The sequence below is a fragment of the Halichoerus grypus genome, chromosome 3, assembly GCF_964656455.1.
Source record: "Halichoerus grypus chromosome 3, mHalGry1.hap1.1, whole genome shotgun sequence".
NCBI classification, from domain to species: Eukaryota; Metazoa; Chordata; class Mammalia; order Carnivora; family Phocidae; genus Halichoerus; species Halichoerus grypus.
This window is the reverse complement of record NC_135714.1, coordinates 124009736-124028126: the sequence shown is the minus strand read 5'-3', so window position 1 is coordinate 124028126 and position 18391 is coordinate 124009736. Positions and strand designations below refer to the sequence as shown.

The following is an 18391-nucleotide window of genomic DNA, read 5'->3' as shown; positions in this document are numbered from 1 at the left end:
ACCAGTCACTCCCCTATCCCAACCACATAAAACATTCCCAAACCTACAAAAAAAAAAAAAAAAATCACTGTTTGAGGATGCTCCACATGTGAAGCACAACTCACAGGTCACATTATTTCACCCAAAGCTAGTCTTGGAAGCCAAGTTTTTCCTTTTAATTTAAATTATTATTTTTACATAGTTGCAATTATTATGTACACTACTTCTTTCATTTATTATGATAAACTTTCTTCCGGTTTTTGAAACAGTTTTTCTTCATCAGCCATGGTTGTTTGTGTTTTGTTTTTAACAACTGCTAGCTGGCGAGTATTCATTTGGCCCTAATAAACTAGCAGTGGTGGAGGGAAGTGTCGAACTTGGAATGAATCAGAAAGATCTGAAAATACCTTCTCTTGCACACCTAATGTTGCAGAGGTAGAAAAAGAATGAAATGGAAGATAATGGTCAGGAAAGCAAAATGATGAGAAAGATACTTTGTATAAGCTGTATATTCTTAATATTTCAAATTGGAGTATATCTACCAACAGAAAAATCCCATCCAGAAACAAATCACATAATTGGCCAGATATCTGCCTCAATTTACGTACTTTTACAACTTTTGTAAAAGTAACATATAGTAAATGTTACAACTTTTCATATGTTCATCAATTAATAAATAGCACAAATCCAATGCCCCAAATAATGCACTAAAAACAGCTGCTCAAGAAAAAAAAATCAGAATAGACTTCACAGTTTACCTTTAAGAATATGGAATCTGCTAAAAGATTTGGGTATAAAATCCTACTCAAAATTATATTACTTCATCTGTTTCTAGTAATATGGTAGATGACAATGATGAAATTATCAAACACAAGCCAAAGGCCAATGATAATAGCTTGGAGAAAAATTCACCATCTAAACTCCATGTCCACTTGGTTGTGTGTTGAGCTTTTACAGAAGGAGGATTAGTGATCAAACAGGATGGAGCCCTGAGTAGACTCTGGAAGAGCAACTACAAAGGCAGGGACATTCATGCCCCAGGATATCCCAACTGCAGTCAACCTCTGCAAAGGGCCTCAAGGTCCCTCCCCACCACCCACCCTTCACAGGTACAAATGCTTTGAAATGTACCTCTTACAGTTTTCAAAGCATTCTTCCTTCATCTAAATATTGTACACATCTCTCTCCCACACTGGAAGAATTAAGAGGACAGGGGTGCCTGGGTGGCTCAGTTGGTTAAGCACCTTCCTTCGGCTCAGGTCATGATCCTGGACTCCCTGGATCAAGTCCCGCATCGGGCTCCCTGCTCGGCAGGGAGTCTGCTTCTCCCTCTGACCCTCCCCCCTCTCATGTGCTCTCTCTCATTCTCTCTCTCTCAAATAAATAAATAAAATCTTAAAAAAAAAAAAGAATTAAGAGAACCACCCAGACTATGACAGGAACATATAGTAACTAAATATAGCTGTGTACCCATCACAGTAACTCTTATGGAATGCATTATGTGCTGATTTTCTTCTTAGTCTTGACCTTTCATTTTAATTTGTTTTTCCCTGGTCTACTTTATTCGGAATACTTTCTACTTTCCGCATGTCTCCTTATAAATGCATTTAAATCCTGTGTACAATGAAATATACATACATATCGGCACCACCCAGAAAGACTGGAACACAATGTCCAGATGTGTTAGAGTTGAATGAGGTTTTCTGCGGCCACTCTCAGGCTTTTAAGAGTTAGCTGCATCCCCTGTCCAGACTTCTATTATTCGATTTCGCAACCTGTGCTATAACCGTATACCAGCCCTTCTTGGGCAGACACAGTTCCTGAGAATTTGTATATGCACCATAAATGTTTAAATGAGGAGAAATTTAGATGTAGATAATTATGAAGTGTGATGGTTAATTTTATGTGTCAACTTGCCTGAGCTACAGGATGCCCAGAGAGCTGATAAAACATTTTTTTCTGGCTATGTCTGTGAGGGTGTCCCCAGAGGAGATTAGCATTTCAATCAGCAGACAGAGTAAAGATGATTGCTCTCACTAATGCAAGGTGGGCATCATCCAATCTGTTCAGTGCCTGAACAACAAAGAGGCTGGGCAGGGGCAAATGTGCTTTTTTTTTTTAAGCTTGAGCTGGGAAACCCATCTGCCCTCAGAGATCGGTGGCTCCCGGGTCGGTTCTCAGGCCATTGGACTAGGACTGGGACTTAGACCACCAGCTTCCTGGTTCTCCAGCTTTTAGACAGCAGATCATGGGACTTTCTGGCCTCTGTATTTCTGTTAGTCAATTCCTGTAATAAATGTCTTCTTATATCTGTATCTGATTGCTTCTGTTTCTCTGGAGAACCCTAATACACAAGTCATAACGTTTTAATTTTTATAGGTAATATTGTTGGCTAATTAATCCCAAATCTTGAGAATACTTAACAATGATTATATCCTGATATCTGGTTTACAACTTCAGTTATCAGACTCCTATGAATCACCACTCAGATAAACTTGAAGGAAAAGTCAATATTTCTCCACTCCCATCCTCCAAATGAATATACTAACACAAGCCTAAAACAACAACAACAACTTTACTTGGATATAAGTTTTTGTCATCATTGGCTCAAGTGAAAACACATTCGCAATATGAAGAAACATTTTAAAAAAACTGTCATTTTGGTTAAAATGTTCATTTTATTAAATCTCAATCCCATAGTATATGTCTTTTTAGTAATGTGTTTGGAAAATAACAAGTGCGCATAGAGCACCTAATGCATTTACTGAAGCACAATGGTTTTCCTGAGGAAAACCACTAGCGTGATTGAGTCATGAGCTGAACTAGGGACTTCTGCACAGATCACTATTTTTTACATTAAGGTAACTGTAGATTCATTCACATGCAGCTGTAAGAAATAATACAGAGAAGTCCTCTCAACTCTTTACCTAGTTTGCTCCAATGGTAACATCCTGCAGAACTACAGGACAACATCACAATCAGAGTATCAACACTGATGCAGTCAAGACACAGAGAATTTCCATCAACCCAAGGATCCCTCATGTTTCTGCCCTTTTATAGTGACACCCACTCCCCTCTGGTCCATCCCCTCCTCAGCTCCTTGCAAGCACTAAGTTCGCTCTCCATTTCTAGAATTTTAAGACTTTCTAAGGTAACATTTTCCAAGCCACGAATTACATGGTGACTGAGGCAGCCAAAGAGTCAAAACTCTCATTCAGCCAACAGGTGAAGAGGATTTTAGGTGTATTTTAATTTTAACAGCTGGGAGCCATTATGCTGAAAATAAAAGCACCGGAAGCTAACTCCAGGGTGTTACTTTAAAGATTAAAATTGAAATCTCAGAATTTCGAGCTCAGGTTTAATACGGCCTTTCAAGTTGATTAAGTTTAAAGTACAGAAGATAGGTTTCAAGAGCCATGTGAAAAATATAAAAAATAAATAAGGCCAAATGACAGGAAGTCTCCACAAAGGCATGTTAATATCAACAGCTAGCCACTGAATGGTCTTCTTAACACCACAGTTAGACGACTGACTTTACCACTGTCAGCATTTACTTTGGTAAAGAAAAAGAAAACCTATATTTAACCCAACCACTAATAAGCAGCCTTGATTCTAAAGGCTACTAAAAGTCCAAGTAAACAGTCACCTGTTACATCATCAACAGGGTCACAGTCAGAAGCTGCAAGAACTTTCCTTCCTCTCACTATCCACGCATTTGTAGAAGAAGAAACCCTGAACATTTTTTACTTTCCCAAAGATATATTTTTCAGTAATGGCCAAGGCAGTACCTTTCACCGAAAGGAAGGCTGTCCCCCCTTTCACCTCCTTTACATTGTTAACTGTGATGAATACAAGTTGCTGGAAAGTGCTTCTGTAACTTCTGGTCCCCCCCCCCACTACAATTTTTAGACCCTTTTATTTATAACAAAATAAATTACATAGGTTATAGAAGAACCACAATTCCTTAAACCCATAAAAGTATTTTTGGTCAAACAAACAGTATCAGATAGCCATAAGAACAATTATAAAACCTGCATTGGGCCAAATCACAAAGCATTCCTCTCTCCCTGACTCCTCCATCACCTTAAAGACACCTTATGATATTTTATCAGAGCGCTGATCTTAATGAATATCAGAGAGAAGGAAAATTCTGGGAAGAGCAGGTCAATTTTATATCTGTAACAAAACCTGCAAAGTCCAAAATGATGAGTGACTTCAAAGACAAACCATTAGCATCTCTTTTCAATAAGAGACAACTTCACCTAGTCAACTGGACTTGATGACTTACCTGGATACCTTAAACCAGTGGTTCTCAAACTGTAGCCTGCGTCAGAATCACCCAAAGAGCTTGGCAAAACACTGATTGCTGGCTCCATCCCCAGAGTTCAATTTAATAGGTCTGTGGAAGGGTCTAAAATTTTGTATTTCTCAAAAGATCCCAGGTGATGCCGATGCTACTGGTCTGGGAAGCACACACTTTGAAAACCACTACTCTAAACCTAGAGACACCCAATTTTTGTAGAATTTTTCTCTAGAGGTCTTAACAGGGGTCTCTGCAGAAAACACCAGGTTTGGGAGACCTAACTATCTTATGCTTAAACTGCTAAATTGCTCTTTGAAATAATTCATCTGAGGTAAGTAGTTACATAGCTCAAAGTAATTCAGTATTGAGCTGTGTATGTGCACCTTAGAATTCCAGACCCCTTTTCCCCTAGTTCACAGAAACGATAACCAGGTGTGCTCCAAAATGCCTACTGAACTCTGGGAGAGTAAGGGGCTTAGGCGCCCTTATACTTCTGGTGGGGCTTCTCCTCAAAAAGTGTAGGGGCTGCTTCATAGTGGTCTCTGGAAAAAGTCCATTTGTTCTTATTCCCACATCAGCCACTTTACGATATGAAAAATATAAGTAAAATCCTGATATGTTCAAATTCAACAGATCTTGGCCTCAGCCTCAAGCTTTCTAAAACTGTTCTATGTTTGTCTCACAAAATTCTTGGCTACGTTGGGGGGGGGGGCGGCAGGGGGGATGAAATGACATTTGTGGAGTCTCAAATGTCTTATTTTAGCTGGTTTTCCACCCCCCCATCAAACCCTTTATATGTAAGTTATTCAGAGTAACAAAATCATCTCAGTATTAACTTTTAACTTAAAAAAAAAAAAACTTTCCATTTTGTGTCAGAGATGTTAGTAGTAATGTTAGGTGTTATTTCATTGTCAGCAACAAATGAACAAGGGAAGATGATGTTCAAAGGGTACAGGCAAGCTGAAAACTCGCCTCCAAAAAAATGGACAAATGACCATACAGAGAAATTAAAACCAGTATTTTCATTTACCAGCAAAAATTGATCGAACTGTGCTAGTTGCTAAAGTAAAAACACTAATAATATATATGGTCCCTGCCCTCATGGAGCTTTATTTACTATCTTGCAAGGAAGACTAACAGAAAGATAATTGTAAATGTGAAGAACATTATGAAGAAATTCAGAATGCTATGGGAAACAGAGACTAGCCTACCTGGGGGGTGGGAAAGGAGGTATCAAGGGAGGCTCCTCAGCAAAGCTAACCTCCACCAAGCTTAGAGCTGAAGGATAAATAAGAGTGAGCGAAGCAAAGAGGGAGGAGAAATGAGTTACAGATGGAGGAGAAGAACACTGAGTGCTCCCTTATGACTCAAACACACAAAACATGGAAAAGTGGGAAAAGGAGCTGGAAGGGTAGGCAGGACCAGAATGTGCAGAGCTCTGTGTACATGCAATGGGAAGCAGGAAGATAACATGATCATAACATGCATCTTAAAAGAACTCTCTCTATTGTGCAGATATTGGCCTGAAAGGGGTGACGGGTCAGGAGGCACAGGATGCAGTATTCCAAGGATGGAAATGGCAGGAGGGTGGATGGAGGAAATACAGTGAGTCTTAGTTGTCTGACATACAGGTCACTTAATTTATAGGGACCTCAGTTTCATCACTAATGAAGTAGGATTAGAATCTTTCCTGTGTATCTCTTAAAATTACTATGGTGATAAACCACACATCTAAATAATCTTGTTTGTACCTATTACTTATACACTACTTTTTTCTTCTCCCAAACTTAACTCCATCTCGACTTCTGGCTAAAAGACCATGTATCTCCGCATTGAGTTTTTGCTTTTTTTTTTTTTTTAAAGATTTTATTTATTTATTTGACAGAGACAGACACAGCAAGAGAGCGAATACAAGCAGGGGGAATGGGAGAGGGAGAAGCAGGCTTCCCGTGGAGCAGGGAGCCCGATGCGGGGCTCGATCCCAGGACCCTGGGATCATGACCTGAGCCGAAGGCAGACGCTTAACGACTGAGCCACCCAGGCGCCCCTGAGTTTTTGCTTTTTAATTTACATCACAGCACGTATAACAGGCAGAAAAAAACGTGTCCATTAGAATAAAGAGAATTCAGCAAAGTTGTTGGGAAAAAAAAGCAAGTGCCGTCCTAGCCAAGATCAACTCTAACAAAATATAACTTTTTCAATAAAAACCAACCAGTTATCTAGACATTAAAGAACTTTATGGAGGAAACTTAAAGAAAAACACCTAAATAAGTTTAGAAAAAAATGTAAGTCAATCCTTCTCAGAAGAAACCAATGAAATTCCAAAAGAAATTTCCAGGGTATTTTTCACAGAATTTGACAAGGTAATCTTAAAGAATATAATACAGAAATCACAAAAACATAATGTTGAATGAATATAAGTTGTAGAAGGATGTTCCAGTATCATTAATACTTCTAAACATATAATATTACATGTTGTCATAGATTCACACAAGCAAGTATGTATGTATACATACATAATAACAGTATAAAAACACGCATGGGAATGACATCAAATTCTAACCAAAAAATTCAGAATAGTTACTGAAGGGAAAAAACAGGACCAGAGAGGCATAAACTAGAGTTTCAGTTTTATTTGTAATCTTTTATGTCTTAAATTGAGTGTATACAAAGATGTTTATTACATTATTCCCTAGTCTTTAAACTTTTTGTAGGTCTTAAATAGTCCATAAAAAAAATAAAAACAGAATGCCTTTTGAGAACCACATAAGTACATGATCTAGCACAGTAGTTCCTAACACCAGTTCAACAGCTACTTGACACCATCTGAAGTATTTGTTAAAAACACAGACTATCAGGCTGAGCTAGAATCAGAATTTCTGGGAGGGGACCATGTGATTCTAATGCACAGCCTCATTTGGGAACCCCTGGTAACCACAAGCTATTAATAACTAATCCATCAACAAAATGGGTTCCAATCTGACAATGAGATATTTAAGTGCTTAAGATTGCCTAATTACTTTCCAATTGATGTAACGGTCTAGAATGTGGATTCTCATGTGAGGGCAAAACCATACAAATTTTAATGTATATCCTTTACTATAACCCTGCCCCCCAAAAGAGGTCATATATGTAAAAACTCCGAATATCCTATAAGGTAATAGTATCTAATGATTCCACAGCAGAACATAATTCCTTCATACCCTCCACAGGGAGCAAAATTCCACCAGAGGTGATAAAAGATGCTCCCTTAAAAATAAAAGATGCTCCCCTTAAAAAAAAAGTACAAGTCATTGGCAATTGCACTAAAGATGTATTTCCCTCAAGCATGTAGATGGTAACCCCATGTTTCTTTCTTTTTTGAATTTTCTTCTTTTGTAATTAAAATCACAGCTAAGTTAGAGAAATGCACGGAACCAATGAGAAACATAAAAAATAAATTTAGAAAGAAAACTATTTATAGTTAGAGGTGTTAGTATTGCTATGACAATTTTGCCCTGCTCCTAAGAAATAAAATTAGAGAGTACTAAGTTGTTAGAATGTGGAAAACCTTCAAGGGCTGACATATTTTCCCCTAATACTTAAAAAAATCACAACTAAAAATACGGAAAGGGATGATTTTCATATTTTAAACAATACAAATCTGCTAAGCACATCAATATAAAAGGACTCACTCATATGTAGAACACAAGGAATAGTGCAGAGGACCACAGGGGAAGGGAGGGAAAATTGAATGGGAAGAAATCAGAGAGGGAGACAAACCATGAGAGACTCTGGACTCCGGGAACCAAACTGAGGGTTACAGAAGGGAGGGCGTGGGAGGATGGGGTAACAGGATGATGGGTATTAAGGAGGGCACTGATGATGAGCACTGGGTGTTATACGCAACTAATGAATCATCGAACACTACATCAAAAACTAATGATGTACTATATGTTGGCTAACAGAACATAAAAAAAAAAAAAAGGCTCACTTACCAGGGCTTTCTACACGCTTATAGTGGTAGGGATTGATGCACACCTCCTTCTGCTTGGAACCAAAAGGAAACTCACAGCATTCCAGTGGTTTTAGTTCATGGTGGCTCTGAAGATCAGGCCAGCGCCACACACGGCAGTAAATGACATGAGGCAGTCCCTTCCGGTGGGAAACTTGCAGCCTGCCATCCAGAGAGCGGGGAATGGTGACACAGTTACTTGGCTGCCCCGGGCAGCTCAAGGCCTTTTCCAGTTCCTCCATGGCACCTTTCTTTTTCTTCAGTTTTTTCACCAAAGCATCAACAGCTTTCTCTGCCCATTTTTCTTCTTCATCACCCTGTTTCCACCCAAGGAGTCTCTTCACAGCTGGACTTGTGAAGGAAAATAAACTTGTCACATTCATAATGAATGCACTAGTTATAGACTCCTTGTGTGTGGTGAAATAAAGAAGTCTCCAAACGCAAAAGGACAACAGAAGAGATTTCACTTTATTTACATAGGATTCTCTTTAGCTTCTTGGTTTTGAGATCCCGAAAAGGAGAAATTACCATTCCTAGTGTTTTAAAAGTAATCCAAAGTCAGCACCTAGCAAAGAAAAAAGGGAAAAAAAAGTTTAAAATAATTGCTACCACAAAACTACCATTCATTAAACAACTGCAATGCGCCAGGTACTATTTTAAGTAATTTTCTGTATTATGATATTCTATGGGCTGAATTATGACTCCCCCTAAAATTCATGTTGAAGCCATAACCCCCCATGTGACTGTATTTGGAGATGAGGTTATGAGAGTGGGGCCATAATCTGGTAAGATCAGCAGTGTTATAAGAGGAAGGGCCCCCCACCATGCACACATACTGCGGAAGGGCTAGGTGAGGACATAGAGAGAAGGCAGCCTATGAGCAAGCCTGGGACAGAGCCCTCACCAGAAACCAAACTGGTGGGAACCCTGATCTTGGGACTTACAGCCTCCAGAACTGTGAGAATAAATTTCTGTTGTTTAAGCCACCCAGTCTGAGGTATTTTGTTGTGGCAGCCCAAGCTAACACTCAGTATTTAGTTTACTTAATCTTTTCCGTGAGGTAATACAATCACTCCCTTTTACAGAAGAACAAACTGAGACAGAGTTTAAAAAGTAGTATGTTACTTGTTCTGAGATAGAAGCAGTAGAAACCTCAGTGCACATAAGTCCAAGTTCTCAACAGATACTGTAATGTTTCATTCTTAGATTCATTTATAGGCTCTAAAAATGTATTTCAAAACATACCTCAATCAACAAAAACTGAAAGCAACAGGAAAAAAAAAATAGTAGTCTTAACATCTGTTTTTGGTTTGCTCCTCAAGTATCTCTTACGATAAAAGAAAAAGTAGTTATACATATACTGTGTAAACATTACAACATTTTAGGGTATTTATTCAGTAAACAAGCCGGTGCCTATGGGATATAGGGCAAGTAAGTATGAAATTTATTTGTTTTTTATTGATATGAAAGGAATGAAGGACATGAACACATACTGTACCAAATTCTTTCGTCCGGTTGTCTCATTTAAACTTTCCAGTTACTCCTCACCAGACAAAAACAGAGAAGATGAGAGACCTTCAAGAGGATAATTGCACAAACTCCAGGTAAGATGCAGTAGAACATGTATCACATCAACCTCTTCCCAAAAATCACTATAAAAACTAATAAAATATAAACAAACAAAAAAGCCCCACTTTAATTTTAAAGATATCAAAGAGCAACCAAGGTCCTCAGGACTAGAGAGGCCAAGATGCTGAGAACAGAAAAGCAATGAAATGTGAGCTGAACATTCTTTCCTGCTCTTCTTCTCAAGGCACTTCCCAATGCCTGTGCTATAACTAGCAAGGAGACTGGTAGCCAAGCTGCAGGAGGCTCAAGAAGCAAGCAAAGATTTCAGTGGCCTCATAGGGTGGAGGAGATCAAACAAGCAAACTCTAGTGGAGGGCCTGTGGAGAAGGAGGCTCTCAGTTGAGACGGCAAAGCGGTATGCTCTAGTGTAAGGGCAAAAATGAAATGGACCACTTTTTATACTGAAACACAGCCTGAAATCTTTTTTTTTTTTAAATCATCTTAATACTAGACTGCATCAAGGTAATGGGAAACGAAGAGAAAAAACTGTTGCAGAGGCAATATTTGTAGATACTAGCCAAGGATTTTCCAAAACTGACAACAAACAAGTAGATACAGATCCATGAAGCTCTACAAATCCCAAGAAGGATAAATACAAAGAAATCCACAAGGTTTGATGTGCCCTCTCACACAAAAATCGCTGAAAACCTATGACAAAAATCTTTAGAAAGACACATTACTCTCAAATAAGTACAATAAGGCTGATAGCTGACATTCCAACAGAAACAACGGAAATAAGACCATCCTTAGTGTGCCAAATGTAAACAAATAACTGGCAACTCAGAATTCTATAGTTAGTGGAAAAATCATGCAAAAGTGATTGTAAAATAAATGTGTTTTCCAACATACGAAATCTGAGAAAAATTCCTTCCAGTAGGAATCTGTGAGGCCAAAGGAAAAAGATCCCAGAAAGAAGCAAGGAATGGCAGGAAAGAATGAAGAGCTCCAGAAAGGTAAATAAAAGTAAGTCTAAATGATACTGACTTTACAAAACAATTACAGGAATCTCTTGTGGTTATTTAAAAAACAGAATTAAAATGCATGACCAAAAAAAAAGCAGAAAGGGGCAAATAAAATTAGTGTTCTAAGGTCCCCGTATTACCCAGCAGGCTGTGATAAAGCATTGAATTATTATTGATAAAGTCTTGTCATAATAAAAAACTACTGAAAGAGAGGCACCTGGGTGTCTCAGTTGGTTAAGAGTCTGCCTCTTAATTTTGGCTCGGGTCATGATCTCAGGGTAGTGAGATCAAGCCCTGCCTCAGGCTCTGCGCTCAGTGGGGGCGGTCTGCTTCCCTCCCTCTTCTTCTCCCTCTGTCCCTCCCCACCACGTGCATGTGTACACTAATTCTCTCTAAAATAAATAAATCTTTTAAAAAAATAATAAAAAGGTAATAGAGAAGTTAAAAAATATGGAATTATTTTTTAAAATATGATTAACCCAAAGAATGTAAGAGAGAAAAAAAAAAGCAAAGAGATGGGACAAATAGAAAACAATAAGATTTAGATCTAATCCCAAAAGAATCATTAATTATTTAAATATAAACATATTAAATATGCAAGCAAAAGATCGGCAGGGATGGATGGGGAGCACCACTTAACTACCGTACCTACAAGAGACACACATTACACACAAACGACAGAGAAAAGCTGAAAGAAAAAGGATGGAAAAAGATATACTATGCATACTCTAACCAAAAAAGCTGCCATAACTATCTAATCAAACAAAACAGACTTCAAAATAAGAAGCTTCACCAGAGATTAAAAAAGGGACATTTCATAATGTTAAGAGTTGATCCACCATGGATATAGCATAATCCCTAATCTTCACATAACAACAGTGTCAAAATATATAAAGCAGAAACTGACAAGTAAAATAACAGACAAACCCACAATCTTAGTGGGAGATTAAAATAGTAACTGATAAAACAAGCCAACAAGAATCAACAGATACAGAAGATTAACAACATATTTAAAAAACTTGATCCAATTCATGTACATAGATCACTGCACCCAATGACTATAGAATACATAATACTTTCAAGTAGACATAGAATACTTACCCAAATTGACCATATAAAAATCCATAAAGCAAATCTCTACACATCAAAACCATACATACTGGTCTTGAAAATAATTGCACTTAACTCATGGGTCAAAGAAACTACAGTGAAAATTAAAAAAACTTTTAACTTAATGATTATAAAAATACGACACATCAAAACTTGTAGGATGTGGCTCAAGCGACGCTTAGCGGGAAAGCTGTAGTCTTAAATGCATATATTAGAAAAAAAAAAAAAGAGATGAAAACTAATGTTCTCTGTATCTACCACACAAAAAAAAAGAACAGTAAATTAAACCCAAAGAAAGTAGAAAGAAATGAGAGCAGAAACGGGGGTGGGGGGGGTGGGGGGGGACTGAGGGGTAGGGGTGGGGCAAGCATAACAGAAAACCTACAAAATCAAAGTTGCTTCTCTGAAAATACTAATAAAATTGGCTAAATCTCTAGCAAAACTGGTCAGTAAAGGAGAAGGCACAAATTACCAACAACAGGAATAAAAGGGGAAAATCATCAGTGATCCTCAGAAGTTAAAAAGGTAAGGATTATGAACTGCTGTCGCAGCAAACTGCATCTCTGCAGCGACTCCAGGGTAGTCCGCATGTCCGTGTTCCCCACTACAGGAAAGTGATTGAGGAATTCCATCTTACTACTCTTCCTGTCTTTAGAGCCCAGCACTGTACCTGGCACACAGCAGATCCTCAATAAATGTTTAATGAATAATTTAGCTCCCTGAAGAAATCAGAAGGCCAAGTGTGGAACTTCAACTTTATTCAATAAAATATGAATTAATATTACTAAATATACATATCATTAAATGGGCTGTAAGGAGTCCGTTGTTTCCTTTCTTAAAGAGTTTTATCCAAATTTACCAGTCCTTTTGAAGTTGGCATTATTTTCATTTAACAGAAAAGGAAAGAGAAAACACAGCTGGGCCACTATCAAAAGCCACACTTGGTCAGAGTGTACCTACCGAAGTCATCATTTACTTTCAGGTTAGCTTTGCAAAAGAACAAGGACGACTTCTCTCTAGTCTTCTGGTAACAAATGACAAAGGGAATACATTTCTTCTTACTCTATATGGCCTTTTCTTCTACTCCAATAACTGCTTTTTTATATTTTAGCCAATGATTTTCAAAGAGAAGGGAGTGAGTTTCTATCAAAATCATCTGGGGCTGTTTCAAACTCGGTCAGTGATGGGTTAGTTGTACAAGGCAAGTATATTGGGGGGGGGTAGGGGATGGGGATGAGATTAAGAACCACCATTTCAGAGCCTCGTTTTTACTATTCAAATTGACATTCATTCAACAAAGCTGTACTGAGTGCCTGCTGAGTGCTTGGCACTGTGCTATACACAGGGGACAAGGGCAAAAATGTCTATCTCCTGAAGGGGCTCACAAGCTAAGGGGAGAGCCAGGGGGTACACAACTAACTCTCACCAGGGCAAGTCGGTGTCCCTGCATGCTAACACTAAAGGATGGGGCTGAGGTTAGGCCAAGTGTTAGGGCCTCCTCCAGAAGGAATGTGTGACTATACCAAGGTTGACCATGAGCACAGGAATAGAAGGGGAGGCCCATGTACTATGCATTTGCCCATCATGAACTAACTATAACACTATATGATAAAAGCTCTAAAGCAATTATAAACAATAATATATAAAAGAAGAGAAAGAACAATGAATTCCACGGATTTCAGGAAGTTTTCCCAAAAAGGTAGTTTCGGACAGGTCTTACAGGATAAGTAGAATTTTATGAAACAACAGAGCTAACATTTTGAAATATCACTGCATGACAGACACTGCTCCAAGCACCTTCTATCTCCTAACTAGTTTAAGCTTTGCAACAAACTCTCTGAGTAAACACTATCATTTCCCCCGTTCTACAGGTAAGGAAAGTGAAATATGGAAAGGTTCAATCATCTGTCCAAAGTTTACATACACAGCTGTATGCCAGAATCAGGGTTGGAACCCATCTTGTCTGGCTCTAGAACCTCAACTTTTTAACCACTTGTTTCAATTGCTAGTTCTCACAGACACAAGACAGAAATGCTGGGGTTCAAGGTGGCTGGTGAGGACACAAGGCTGCTAAGAAGGGCAGGTGCAAGACTATGAGGGCCGGTGACGCATCTTACCCTGCAGACGAGTGGCAGGTTTTATATCAGAGCCCTGTGGCGATTAGCTCTATGATTCAGAAAGACAGTTAATGTGTTAGCCTCAGTACAGGAAGCCTTTTCCAAAAAGAGAACAAAAAACTCTAAACACTGTAGGAGTCAGCTGGAGGATGCATGTCCTGATGCCACTCACAAAAATGAGTGGCTAGATCACAAAACTTTACGTATAAATGTGCGTAGATGAAACAAAATGCAGGCCGATGACTAATTTCTGCCTATTTGAGTTAGGCATTTTTTTTTATATACAAGTCAAACAAGCCACCTACCTCCCCATCAGGAACTCAAATGAGTCCATGATACTATGGCCTTGGCAAGACAACTCATTTTTTTCTGCCCCTTTTTGTACTTCCTGCTTTAGTTTATGTCAAAAGCTAAGTGGCCTTATCAGTTTAAAGTGCAAAATAAAAACATGAGTCAGCAAACAGAGATTTCCTTCCCTCTTCTCCAAATACAAACATTTCACACTGACACACACACACATACACACACACACACAGCATTCATCTAGTAAAGAACCCCCCAGAAGCCTTAAAAATACTATCTTTTGTTCCAGCAACTTCACTTTTAGAAACTTACTCTAAGGAAAGATTCTGAACTAGAAAGGTAAAACGTTTTTGCACAAAGATTTTCATCAAAGCATTATCTATTTTAGGGGAAAAACAGTAAGATCCAATAACTGGAAAACAGTTAGGTAAGCTACGGTACAATCCACTCAATAGAATATTATGTAGCCCTTAAAAAATTATGTTCATAAAAGCTATGTAATAACTTGGAAAAAACCTTAAGCACAACATAAAATGGTATATACACATACGTAAATATACCAAAATATTAACAGTGGCTGGGTTTGGAAGGTTAGTAATATCTCTCTCCTACTTTTCTAAACTTTTCAAACACTTAATGAAAAACTTTAACTTCTGAATTTTAAAAAAGGCTCTATATGCAAATATTTGCAAATTACAAAAAACAAAAATCAATTTCATGAAGTCAAGCTACATACAACCTCTACTTCTAAAGTCTAAAGACTTAGAGCGTGATCTGATTTTGGAAGTAATAAAAATACAGTTTAAAGCAGGGTTCTAAATTCGGAACTTTTCCGTAGGGAGTCTTCCCTATGGGAAGGATTTCTATTAGCACTGCCAGAGGCCAAATGAGAAAAATACTCTTATAATACTCCGTTTGACTAGGGTATTTAATTTTGCAACCTATGTGCTATTCCTTAATGTTAAAAGGAAAAAAAAGCGAAAAATTTTAAAATACCTTTAACTGCTGTGTAACTTGCTTTATATTTAAAGGAAACCTAATTAGCCAATTGCACAACAATGGACATTTTCTTCATCCTGGCCTCGTCAAGTAAAGAAACATGTAATTATCCAACTGTGTGAATAAAAACAAAATACACTATCTGGTGTTCAATACTTTTCAGATCCCAGACTCCCACAGAGAGTTTTATTTATTTAATTAATTTTTTTTTTTTAAAGATTTTTTTTTTTTAATTTATATATTTGACAGAGAGAGACACAACGAGAGAGGGAACACAAGCAGGGGGAATGGGAGAGGGAGAAGCAGGCTTCCCGCGGAGCAGGGAGCCCGATGCGGGGCTCGATCCCAGGACCCTGGGATCATGACCTGAGCCAAAGGCAGACGCTTAACTGACTGAGCCACCCAGGCGCCCCCCACAGAGAGTTTTAAAAGAATTATTCTAATTGTATCTGAAAATACATTTTAAAAAAGGGCAGAGAGAGGGTAGCTGCCAAGTGGTACAAACCCAGTACCATTATAAACTGATGAAGGAGAGAGGAGACAGATCAGAACCAAATTAAATGCCCTCTGTAGCTTCAACCAGTTGGTTTATAATTCTTGCACTGGCATGGAATTCAATGAAGTAGACAAAATAAATGACTCCATTAAATATTGAGGGAATAAATTATTCAATAAAATAAATATAAAATATAGGCTCCAAAAAGTGACTGGGGAAAAAAAAAATCAAAGACTCCTAGTACCTTAAAAAAATAACGGACAGAAGATAAATGGTCTATTGTCAATGAAGCAAGCAACTCACTTTTTTTTCACTTCTTGTTCTTTGGTTCATTACTCTGTCTTAACTCTAATGGTAAAACAGCATGGCATAGAGATCAAAAGAATCAAGGAACTAAACGCACAGGATATTGATTAACTTCACTTTGGAACTGTTTAACAGCTGGATAAGTTATTTAAGGAAAAAAGACAACTGCAAAAATTAATCTTCCTATAAAAATGTTTGAACCATTTTTTAGGAAACAAGTATTTCCAAGTAACAAAATAAACTGTGCACGTTTCCTGACTTATACCACTACACTAGCTTTCTTCTTAAACAGATGATCTTGTGAATAAGCAGGAAAAGTAAGACATGAGCACCCAAAGAAGAGCTACACTGGGGCTACCGAGAAATCATAAACCAACTATAGGATTTTTGTAGTGCAATAGTTTTTTATATCTAAAATGTTTCAACATATACCAACATACACCATGGAGATGTAAAATACCACAGAGATGTGTTGTATAAAGCAACTGGGAGCAATATTAGTACTATAGAAAGGTATGTGTCATCTATCCTAACATCCAATTTTCAATAGGATTCAAGGTCTGATAAGAACCCTTGCCTCCTCTGAGATGCCTGGCTAAAGTAAAACATCAAAAAGGGCCAAAAAGTGAACATGCCAGTGGATCTCTAATGTAACTTTCCATTACTCCATTTTTTTTTTAGCCTACTTGATGTCATCTGGGTACCCAAGTCAACTGCATACTTTTACCAAAGGCAGAATTGCCAAAACAGATCATGATTCTCAAGAAGAATAAAACAAAGATAAACTAAAAATTCCTGACACTCACAGAAACCACAGAATCACAGAAGAAGAGTAGACACTACCGATTAGGGTTAAAAATGCTTAAAAAGATGAAGGCTGCAGCAAAGAAAAATATTCCAGAGATTCAATGCCAGTAAACATTATAAAACATAAAGAGCAATCCATCATTAAGCCAAGAATTACAAGCTCTTCTGGTTAAGAGTAAGATGGAGAATTCACAAAATGGCAAGAGAAGGGGGTGGGGGGAGATCATAACCATATTCATTAGACCTAAGTAAAATTAGGCTATGGAGTCAAGTCCTGAAGAACAGGGATCTTCTAAACTTTTGCTAAAACTAAATTACTTAGTACTTAAAAGGGGAACAGCAGACAATCCACATGGTGGCTTAGGAACGCTGAAGCAGAAGCAGCACATACACTCACATCTGCGGGTGGAACAGCAATCCCAGGAACAGTACCTGTGAAAAACAGTAACGAACACAGGCAGAGATAGTACTCTGGAACAAGTAAAATACAGCCATAAGCGGTATCAGCTCTAAACAGTTCCCAAGAAAAGCACGAAAGACTATCATACAGTTCCTTAAGGAAAGCGATACATCTTTATCCACTCTTAAAGCAGACAGGAAAAAAAAATGTTTAAATTTGCAATGCAAGTATAATGCCATTACAATGAATATCAGAACAGAGAGAGGGTTTCTCTAGCTATCTCGGTCTCAGACAAATACCTCAAAGTTACAATGCTCTATGATTTGGTTTCAACAAATAATCTGTTCAAATGTTTCATTTCCCCAGTTACTCCAATTAGGAACTAACTTCATTTTGAGATATTTGAATTGTAGGAGAAAACAGGTGAAGTGCCTCTGCATTTTTTTCCTGTTTTAAAATAGCAGTTAGCCCTCGACTTTCAATTTCAAACAGGTCAAATGTAGCTAAATAAAACTCACCACCAACCAAAACAAGGGGGAAAAAAATCCTAGAACAAGAAAATGAGGATGAATAAAATCTTTCTCCAACTTTTACAGATTTGAAAGCACTTTTTAAACCACCCACTTCGCTGCCAGGAAGTTTGGCTAAAAGGAACTCTACTTCAACTGAGTCCTCAGAAAACGCAAGTGTATTTAAACAAATTCCTACACAAGAAAGTGCTATGAAGATCCACCAGAGATCACAGAAGAAATCTGCTGGTCTTAGATCAAAGCAGCAGCAAAGTCCCACCATTACAAACACCCAGAAGTCAAATTTCACGTTACTCAGTCTCTTGTTATTAAGCCTTGTTATTGTTACTTCCAAACATTTCCCAACTTTCTAAATGTGTAATTAAATGACACAGAATAGTTTGCCATTTTTTCAGAGATTAATGTTCCAGATCTGGGGTAATGGGGGAGGAGTGAAGATGGGAGGGAGGATAAGCT

At 38.0% G+C, this 18391-nt stretch overlaps 1 protein-coding gene across 9 annotated transcripts in view; it reads right to left on the bottom strand.

Moving 5' to 3' along the window:
• SMAD1 (SMAD family member 1) overlaps positions 1–18391 on the bottom strand; it is a 74279-nt gene that overhangs the window by 35027 nt on the left and 20861 nt on the right. For 5 of the 9 annotated variants that reach the window (XM_036077773.2, XM_036077777.2, XM_036077771.2 and 2 more), the window contains exon 2: positions 8260–8841. In XM_036077773.2, coding sequence (XP_035933666.1) covers positions 8260–8659 — 400 coding nt within the window. In that variant the 5' untranslated portion in view covers positions 8660–8841. The other 4 variants (XM_078069279.1, XM_078069278.1, XM_036077775.2 and 1 more) reach the window with 4 other exon arrangements.